The 10,999-nt window shown below is 42.6% G+C and overlaps 1 protein-coding gene across 1 annotated transcript; it reads left to right on the forward strand.

The window, feature by feature from the left end:
• On the forward strand, positions 1–9,545 carry LOC149835905 (uncharacterized). The gene is made up of 5 exons (XM_090009669.1): positions 1–403; positions 6,825–7,118; positions 7,192–7,364; positions 7,460–7,559; positions 7,972–9,545. The coding sequence occupies exons 1-5, from the start codon at positions 1–3 to the stop codon at positions 9,339–9,341; spliced, it is 2,340 nt and encodes a 779-aa protein (XP_089865795.1). The 3' UTR covers positions 9,342–9,545.
• The last annotated feature ends 1,454 nt before the right edge of the window (positions 9,546–10,999 follow it).

Here is a 10,999-nt window from a genome sequence, read left to right on the forward strand (position 1 = left end):
ATGGATCGCCTCACCCACCAGAGGAATTTCTCGGAGCGCGAACTTTCCACGAATCTGGACCATGGGTATTCGAAATTCAGGGTTTGGGGGCAAGATGGTACTGTGTTCGGGGATTTCCAGGGACGTTCTTGCTTCCAGAAGGCTCAGGATATGTCCCTCTCTAGCCTGAGGTCCCAATTAGGGTTGGGGTTTGAGAGTTGTCCTTTGGGTGGTGGGGTGGATTCGAAACCGGCGAATTTGCTGCCTCATGCCGATTGCAACTCCAGAGCCTTGCTCAACAATCTTGTTTTTCTGGAGCTGAAGGTGCATGATCTTCAGGGTGTGGTGAGGTCTATGATTGGGGAGGATTGTGGGATCGATGGATACTTGACTAGGCAGCAGATGGTTAGAGCCGATAATGTTGGCGATACCCCTGTGAAAACAAATAGACAGGGAGCGTACCTTGATTCGCCATTGATCGTGTAGGTGATTCAGCGTTCTCCTCAGCCGGTCGACGCCCACAATGAGCCCAGGCCTTATGTCGACGGTGAGCAGGACCCTTTCCGCAGCGTCCGAATGCGGAGCAGAATTTGGGCAGGGAAACAGCTACAAGTCACTCATCATCCCAGTAGCCCCTAACCCCTTATTTGTAATGGGAGATTAGGCAGTTACGTGAATGTGGTCTCTCCACATTCACGTAACTCCCACCCACTATCTCCATTACTTGGCCAGTTACATGACCCACTAATGGCTGTGTCAAACCGGGTCAGACTGCGGGTTGGACCCGTAAAACCCAAAATGTCCAACATTCTCTCACTTGACCCATTGACACCAAAAGTGTACTAAATCGAGGTGTATACCGTTATCTCGATTTAATTCTTCATGTGGGTTCACATGCCACCCTTTATCACAAGGATAAATCGTATGAGTCAAGGATATGAACACCCCTTTATGAAATGTCATATTTTCTTGTACTACACTACAATTCACCTTCAGTGCTTAGGCATGTAAAGTAATTACCTTTATGAATAGGTTGGTCTCTCACCTATTCTATTGGTCCTTTAATATTGTTATTCTGCTATTCTCTCTAACCCATATGAGAGATTCTTTATGCAAAATCAACAATAACACAAAACTTTAGAGAATCAAAACATAAACACAAATGTGATTACATAATGTATTGTCATACATCAGAAGGAATAAAAAAGACCCATCCCCTTTACATGTTGGGAATACAATCCCGGTGCTAGCCCTTTAGTAAGGGGATCCGCAGTCATTTCCTTCGTCCCAATTGTATCAATACATACCAGATGATTCTCAGTCCTTTCTTTAACAACAAAATATTTTAACTCCATGTGCCGACACGATGTTGAGCTCTTGTTGTTATTTGAAAAAGACACGGCTGCTTCATTATCACAAAAGATCTTTAGTGGTCTCTCAATAGAGTCCACTATACCAAGACCCATAATGAAGTTTCTTATCCAAATGGCCTGTGACGAAGTCTCGTATAGAGCAATAAATTCCGCTTCCATGGTATGAGCAGCAGTGGTAGACTGCTTTCCGCTTCTCCATGCGACAACACCACCCGCTAGAAGGAAAATGTATCCAGTAGTGGATTTTCTACTGTCAATACACCCTCCTAAGTCCGCATCAGAGTATCCAACGACCTCTAGGTGGTCAGCTTTCCTGTAGATCAACATATAGTGTTTCGTTCCTTGTAAATAGCGCATGACCTTCTTCGCTGCCTTCCAGTGCGCAATGCCTGGATTTGACTGATATCTACCAAGCATTCCCACAGCAAATGCTATATCAGGTCGAGTGCAGGTCTGCGCGTACTGTAAACTCCCAACTGCTGAAGCATATGGGACAGCATCCATCTGAGCCTTCACAATATCATCCTGAGGACAATCCTTCAAGCTCAATTTATCCCCTTTCACTATAGGTGCCGAACTAGGAGAACAATTCTCCATCCCATATCTTTTAAGAACCTTAAGGATATAGGATTTCTGAGATAAGCCAAGGACACCTTTAGTTCTATTACGACGGATCTCAATTCCAAGGACATAAGTAGCCTCACCCATGTCTTTCATATCGAAATGAGAGGAAAGAAAATCTTTTGTTTCATGTAAAAGACTCAAATCATTAGTTGCAAGAAGAATATCGTCAACATATAAAACCAAAATTATGAACTTACTCCCACTAGTCTTAATGTAAATACACTGATCAACAATGTTTTCAGTGAATCCGAAGTTCATTATAACCTGATTGAACTTCTTATACCACTGGCGGGAGGCTTGTTTAAGTCCATAAATTGACTTATTCAATTTGCAAACTAAGTTATTTGAGTCATCTATACTGAAACCAGGAGGTTGTTGCATGTATACCTCCTCATCCAGATCTCCATTTAGGAAGGCGGTTTTCACATCCATCTGATGCAGCTCTAAATCAAAATGAGCTACAAGGGCCATGATTATTCTTAATGAATCTTTAGTTGAGACAGGAGAAAAAGTCTCATTATAATCAATGCCCTCTATCTGTGTGAAACCTTTTGCAACAAGCCTAGCCTTGTACCTCTCCACATGACCTTTAGAGTCTGTTTTGGTTTTGTAAACCCATTTACAACCAACAGGTCTAACTCCATCAGGTCGAGGTACAAGATCCCACACTTGGTTCTTTGCCATAGAGTCAAGCTCTTCTTTCATGGCATTAATCCAATGTGTTGATCTTTCACTTTCAATGGCTTCTGCAAATGTGAAGGGATCTTCATCAATGTCTATGAAATCATTTGACTCTTGTAAATACACCACATAGTCCGGATGGATAGCAGATTTCCTAATTCTGGTGGACCTCCATACAGGTGCTACAGGTGGATCAAAAAGAACCTCTGTATCCTGTTGTTGTTGTATATCCTCATCAACAACCGGATCTAGTTGGGATTGATGTTCATTGACTGTACTTTCTCTTACATTACTCGAAGGAACAATGATAGAGAAAGTCGGGTCATTATCCTTAGCAGGTGAGAAACCTGAATCCTGCATTTCCTCAAAATTAATATTTTGAGATGCATTTATCCCAACAGAACCATTTTCAAGAAATCTTGCTTTATTTGTTTCCACTATCTGTGGTGTATGAGATGGACAATAAAACCTAAAGCCTTTTGATCTTTCCGGATAACCAATGAAGAAACCACTAGTTGTCCTAGGATCAAAAGCTTTTATATGTGGGTTATACAATTTAGCTTCTGCTGGACATCCCCATATGTGCATATATGACAAAGAAGGTTTTCTACCTGTCCATAACTCATAAGGAGTCTTTTGAACAACTTTCGTAGGAACCTTATTCAAAATATGCACTGCAGTCCTAAGAGCTTCACCCCACAAGGTTAAAGGAAGGTTTGAGTGATTCAACATCGCTCGAACCATTTCTTTAAGCGTACGGTTTCTTCTCTCAGCTACACCATTCTGATAAGCACTACCAGGCATGGTATACTGAGGTACAATGCCTTCCTCTTTTAGAAACCGTGCTAATGGACCTTCCTTTTGTCCCATCTCAGTGAAACGACCATAATATTCGCCACCTCTATCTGATCTGACAACCTTAATAACTTCACCGGTTTGTTTCTCTACTTCTTTCTTGAAGTCCTTAAAAACCTGAAAGACTTCTGATTTTTCAGATAATAAGTAGAGATACATATATCGTGAGTAATCGTCTATAAAGGTGACAAAATACTTTTCACCCGTATAACACGGTGAAAAAGGGCCGCAGACATCCGTATGCACTATTTCTAACTTTCCATTGCTGCGTTTGGCATCTTTCTTATATGTGTTAGACTGCTTAGCCTTTATGCAGTCAACACATGGCTCTATATTCGTAAAATCAAAGGATCCAAGGATTCCCTCTTTTACGAGTCTTTGGACTCTCTCTTTCGAGATATGTCCTAACCTCCGATGCCAAAGCAAATAGGATTGATCATCCTTTAGACCACGTTTATTGCCAATCATTGTGTTCTCAATGGAGTGAGATTCCTGAATTTGGAGTTTGGTTCTTAATCGATACAAACCATCACACATATATGCAGAACCTATATTCATTGAATTTTTCATAATAATAAGTTCAGATTTTTCAAATTTAAATATAAAATCAAACTTATCAAGTTTTGAAATTGAAATTAGGCTCCGACTATAAGATGGAACATAAAATGTATCGACCAAATCCAACATGAATCCCGATTCCAACACAATTCTGCAGGTCCCAACGCTCTTGACATGTGAACGCATCTTATTTCCTGAGAAGATGCTTCTTTCATGCTCCGTTGGTTCCCTTTTGTTCAGAAATGCCTGCAAAGAGTTGGCAATGTGCACCATGGCACCAGAATCAATCCACCAACTATGCAATGGAACATGAATTAAATTGCACTCATGAGAAACGAATGACTTATTACCTTTATTTTCGAGCCACTTCTTGAACTTCAAACAGTCCACCTTCTTATGCCCTTTCTTTTTGCAGAAGAAACACTTTATAGAAGGGCCACCAAACTGGGATTTGGCTTTCGCCTGAGAGTTTGAACTCTTCCCAGTGGCTCTCTTCTGATTCTTCTTTTTGAAAGAGCTTTTCTTTGGCCTCGACCTCTGTTTATCCTTATGAGAGGCCATATGTGCACTTGGCACCCTCTCACCCTTCAACCTCTCCTCTTCCTCAACACACTTACTCAAGAGGTCATTAAAAGACCACTCATCATTATGTGTGTTGTAGGAGATTTTAAAGGGTCCATACTCAGTAGGTAACGAGGTTAAGATCAAATGGACTAAAAATGAGTCAGAGATGGCGAACTTCATGTCATTCAGTTGAGTCGCAATATTCCTCATTTCCAAAATGTGCTGTCGGATGTGACTGTCACCAGCATATTTCATAAACACTAATTTGGACATAAGGGTACTGGCCCTTGCCTTATTAGAAGTGACGAATTGAGCCTCAATGGCTCCCAGAAATTCCTTCACAGTCCTACAATGAGGAATAGCACCTCGAATGTTCTTAGCCACCCGAGATTGCAAAAGCAACAGGCTAAGTCTGTTCGAGCACTCCCACTTCTTAGAGGCAGCTTTTTGATCAGCTGTACTCTGCTCTGTAAGAGTGAGAGGTTCGTCAATTCTAAGGGCCAGATCTAAATCCATATAGCCCAAAGTGAACAACACAATTTCTTTCCAATCAGAAAAATTCGATCCGTCTAAGATAGGGATACTACTAGAACCGTCGATATGGAAGGAACCTGATAAAAGGAACGAAAAATGGAAAGATGTTACTATTATTGCTCAAACGAGACTCGTGTTGAAAAACTAAAAGTGAGACCCTTTATTTTTACCTTTTCTGAGACAAGCATAGTTGAGTCATTATCGTTTCACTTTGGTGAAAACGATAATACTCATGATTGCTCTGTCTCTTCAATTCCCAAGGAATTGACTTCAGTTGGTGAAACTAGTAGATCATGAATCCAGAGGCAATTCAGCACTGTACCTTTGGGTACGAACATGCTTCATGGGCTGGAATGCATATCTACTATCACACCCTGTGTAAATTTGGAACACAACGACCTACCTTTGGGTAGAATCGATGTTTCATAAATTCACACATAATCATAATTACGAATCTTAATACGGTTCAAAGAATCCTCAATTAACACGACTCAGATCACTTTGGTGATTACATAAATCGGTTAATCAAAATCTTTTACCGAAAAATTTATTCGTATTATGGAGCACACCCATGCACACATTTTAATGCATGTATATTCATGACATAATATTAGTTTATACTACAACAAAAATGCATAAACTAATTATCATAAATTTAGTCATAATTCATGCTTAAAATCATCATGCATAACTTAACCAACACTAAATACATGAATTAACATGCATAAGTCATGCATTATTCAAAATAAATACTTTATAAAGCATGAAAAATAACAAAAGCATGCTCATATGGGTAAAACCCAGGGTCCATATGTAGGAACCGGTCTAAAAACACTCTGAACCGGTCTGAAACCGCCCCGAACCGGTCATCTAAGGGTCCGAACCGGTTCTGAACTTTATAAACCGATACATAATATGAACAAAAGTTCATAAAACCCTATAACCGTATGCCAAAATCTCTATATTTCTTTATATTTATGAAAAAAGGGTCTCAGCATCCCGGAACCGGTGAAAAACTGGAAAGAACCGGTCAAAAATGGCTCCGAACCGGTTCCGGAAGGGGTCGGATCAGGTTCCTGATCCGATTCAGTCTCAATAGTGTTTGGATCCTGTTTTTTTTTATGGATCCAACCTAGTTTCAAATGGGATCCGGGTCTGACCCAACCCATACTTAATACGGGTCGGACCCGGCCCGAACCAAAACCCAGGTTAGACCCGGTCCGAAACAGGCCCGGGTCGGACCCGATCCAAAACAGATACCGGGTTAGACCCGGTCTAAAATGGATACCGGGTTCGACCCGGTTCATACCGGATACCGGTTTCGACCCGGTCCATCATGGACCCGAGTACGACCCGGTTCAAACCGAATACCGGGTTCGACCCGGTCCAACATAGACCCGGGTATGACCCGGTTCTTAATGGGTCCGGATCGGACCCGATCTAAAATGGGTCCGGATTGGACCCGATCCTTTTCGGATCAGACCCAGACCCGGTACTTTTATGGGTCTGGGTCAGATCCAAAAGAAAAAAGCAAACCCCGATCCACCCAAAAGGGTTTGGATCGGGTCTGTCATCGGGTTTCCTCTCCGGACCCGATCCGGTCCAAATTAAAAACCTAAACAGAAACCCGATGGTTTCTGTTTTAGTTTTTTTTAGGGAAACCGAAAAGGGGGTTATCGGTTTCCCCCTTTTTCGGTTTCACGGCGACCCATGTCGCCGTCACGGCGACCGGCACAGCTGCCGGCGACCTGCGTCACTCCACAGTGACGCCGGTCCGGCGTCATCCACCCCGACAAAAGACGTCGCCCCACGGCGACGATTTGCGGCGGTGCCGACCGATGGCTGAAGGGCACAGCCGGAAATACAGTGCCGGCAAGATCGCCGGCGAACGGCGGAAGATTCCGCCGGCATATCTCCCTACGGCGATGGTCCAATCCGGCGACAGCCCCGGCGAAAACCCACCCCCTCCCCGGTGACAGGTAAGGGTTTAAATAATTTTTTTTTTATTGTCGCCGGTTTACAGGTAACTCCGGCGATGAGGTGGGAAAACCAGGGCGCCGGCAAGACTGCTGTGGCAGTTCTGCTGTTTTCCGGCAAAAGCCCCTGACGCCGGCCATCCGGCGTTCAACCTCGGCAATATCTCCGGCAAATGAAACCCGGCGATGGCAAACCCTTTCTGCAGCCCAACGACCACAGGTATAAAACGATTTTTTTTTTTTGTTTGCCTGAACCGGGAATATTAAGTCGCCTTTTTCCGGTGACATTTGCCGGTGATGACTGTTGCCTCACAGCGACAGTCTTTGGTTAATCGGTGGTTGTCGCTCCACGGCGACTCCACCGACGCCAAAACGCCGTTTCAGCCTACACGGCCACGCGCAGCGGGAATGCGTGGTACCGTGGGCCCATAACCCATTGTTGGCGATACCCCTGTGAAAACAAATAGACAGGGAGCGTACCTTGATTCGCCATTGATCGTGTAGGTGATTCAGCGTTCTCCTCAGCCGGTCGACGCCCACAATGAGCCCAAGCCTTATGTCGACGGTGAGCAGGACCCTTTCCGCAGCGTCCGAATGCGGAGCAGAATTTGGGCAGGGAAACAGCTACAAGTCACTCATCATCCCAGTAGCCCCTAACCCCTTATTTGTAATGGGAGATTAGGCAGTTACGTGAATGTGGTCTCTCCACATTCACGTAACTCCCACCCACTATCTCCATTACTTGGCCAGTTACATGACCCACTAATGGCTGTGTCAAACCGGGTCAGACTGCGGGTTGGACCCGTAAAACCCAAAATGTCCAACAGATAATGCTTCGATCATAGCTCAGTTGCTGTCCACGGCCGGCCGGTTGATACCGGCTGGGCATCTGGTTGGTCAGGGTGTTGTGGGATCTGGGTTTGAGGGTGATGCTTTTGCAGGTTATCTGGGTGATGGGGCAGCTGAGGAAGGTGGGATTGGGATGATGGGCAATTTGCAGCAGATGAGTGAAGTTTTGGAAGCTGGTGGTGATATCAAAGTAGGAAGTATGGAAATCAATTTTAGTCGATTGCAGGATGGTGATTTGTCTGGCAATGTATTTGGAACGCCATCAGAGATTGGACTTCATGCAGGGATAGCTGGATCCCTTGATGATATAAAGATGGTATTTGATGAGGAATTTAAGAAGTCGGGCACTAACCAACCTGAATCATCTGTGTCTTGGGTTAATGAGTCTGAGAATGTTTCGGCTGGAGATATAGAATTCAATGGAGCAATGAAGGATGAGGATGATGACGGGGAGGAAGAGAACCTTGTGCCTGGTTCTTATGAACTATTGGAGTTGGACAAAGATGAGATTCTTGCACCACATACCCACTTCTGCACGATCTGTGGGAAGGGATTCAAGAGAGACGCTAATCTCCGAATGCATATGCGTGGCCATGGTGATGAATACAAGACTCCAGAAGCCCTTGCAAAGCCAAACAAGGATGCAAAAATGGAGGGTGGCCAATTAAAGAGATACTCGTGTCCTTTTGAGGGATGCAAGAGAAACCAAAAACACAAGAAGTTCCAGCCATTGAAGTCTATCCTTTGTGTGAAGAACCACTACAAGAGAAGCCATTGTGATAAGAGCTATACCTGCAGCAGGTGCAACACTAAGAAATTTTCTGTGATTGTGGATCTAAAAACTCATGAGAAGCACTGTGGACAGGATAAGTGGCAGTGCTCATGCGGCACAACTTTTTCTAGGAAGGAAAAGTTGTTTGGTCATGTTGCTTTGTTCCAAGGCCACACACCTGTCCTTCCTCCAAACGAGGTTAAACGGTCTGAAAACCCAGATGAAGCTGGAAAGACAGAAAAAGTGAAGAATGGCGGGAAAACAGTACCTAACTTGCCTTCAAGGTCTGCTGGAACTGAGCATGTAGTGGCTGGTGCCGGACATGCACCTTATGCAAATCAAAATAGTAATTCAAGATACGAAAGGGTTTCCCTAATCGGAAATCACATAGCTCCTACCAACATTGCCTTTGGTGAAGAGGCAAATGGGAACAACTATCATGATGGATCAAATATGATGGAAAGGTTTCCTCAATCAGCATCAAATCTAATGGGAGGATCATTTTCATTACAAGCTATGTTATCTGTTAATTTCCTCCAGCCAAATGGGGGAAATCTGAACCCTAATGGATTATAGCACAATCTTTTAGATGCAATTGGTATAACTTGTGCAGTCTATCAGCATTATGAGCTATGAGTTTCCAATTATGATCTATCCAGTACATTGTTAAGTATATTGTGAGATCCAACTATGTTTTAGTGCTTCTGTTAAATGTATCAGTATCTTGTGCATCATCCAAGTGTGACTTCCATTTTATATAACCTTGCTATTTAATTTAGTCATTCTCTCTCTTTTATTTCAATCCATTTGTTTCATTTGGTAATTGAGAAAACTGATTGTGGATTGCTAGCTATGTGTTTTGATGCTTAGGCATGCACTTCACATCTTCTTTCCTCATTCCTAGCTTTTGATGTATTTCTCAATGCTCTGTAAGGTTAACACTGACTGTAAAAGTAGAAAACCACATTAATGCATATGTATATTCCTCAAGGATCTATGTTTTCTCAGAATAGATGCAGAAAGATGAATTATGGTTGAGGGGATCTGCCATTTCCACGAACAAGAAACTTCTGTTAGTTGCTTCTCTCAGGCACACACTTTTTTATTAAGAACATATTGAAGGAGCTTGGCGCATTTGCATCGACTAAGGTTTGATCACAGAATGATATCCAAATACACAGCTTGTTTGCATTCTGAAACCGTACATTCTAACAGATATGGCTGAGACACTTTGTGATCTACTGTCTTTGGTCAGGTTTTTCATTAAGATGGATTCTTGTTTATGCTTGCAAGAACTCTCTAGGAAGTTTATCATCTCGCATTAGGTCAAATAAGCTTTAGGACATCAGCCATAATTCTTGGATATCAAGGCTGATGTTCTATAGTAAGTTGACACTCACATGCTTCATCTACTTGACAGAACCATTCTGGTTGCCCTGCATGTTGGGCTGGTAAATGAACCAAGCTGTTCATAGCTCGGTTCGATTCTGCTCACATGAAGCTCATACATGTTCATCGAGTGGGCTCCAAGCCACGAGCAACTCATTTAGTATAAACAAGTCAAGCATGAATGGAGGGTATTCAGCTCAACTCAGCTCATGCGAGCTCATGCAGATACGTTATATCTGATTTAAGCGTAACATATGTTGATAAAACTATAAAAGCATCACAGCACAGTTGTTTGGGCTACTTGGCTTGCAAGAACTGGGTTTAGTGCTTGAATCCCATTGTTCTCACTTCATAACCTAAATGCATCTTTCTTTCTTTTTTCAAAACCCAGCTTGGTCTTAACCCAAGCTCAAGGCGGAGCTGGCTCTAGATGTAAACCAGCTGAGGCTTAACAGTCTCTGTTTGGTTTATTCGGCTCTTTTAGCAGTCATGCAGTTGAATGAACTAATTTATTCTAAAACTTGATTTGTTAATCGATATTCCTGTGTAAGAGGGAGATGCTTCTGCTAAAATTCACAAAACAAGTAGTGGGGCTTAGTTCTCATTAAGTTTTCTTTTAATTTTATATTATCAAACAAAAAGCTTTCTTCTATTTTTAATGATTTAATACGTAGAGACTGTTTTGTCAAAATGGGGTTAAGAGGTGAATCGGTCTTCAAAAACGGTTCCAAAAAACAGCCTGGATAGAGACAATTTGATCTGGCCATATAAAAAATTATGTTTTATTCACAAAACCAGAAAAATAAAAAATAAAAGATCTGCAAAACAATGACGACTATAGTGTT

This window comes from Nuphar pumila, chromosome 6 (genome assembly GCF_984573655.1).
Source record: "Nuphar pumila chromosome 6, dmNupPumi1.hap1.1, whole genome shotgun sequence".
NCBI classification, from domain to species: Eukaryota; Viridiplantae; Streptophyta; class Magnoliopsida; order Nymphaeales; family Nymphaeaceae; genus Nuphar; species Nuphar pumila.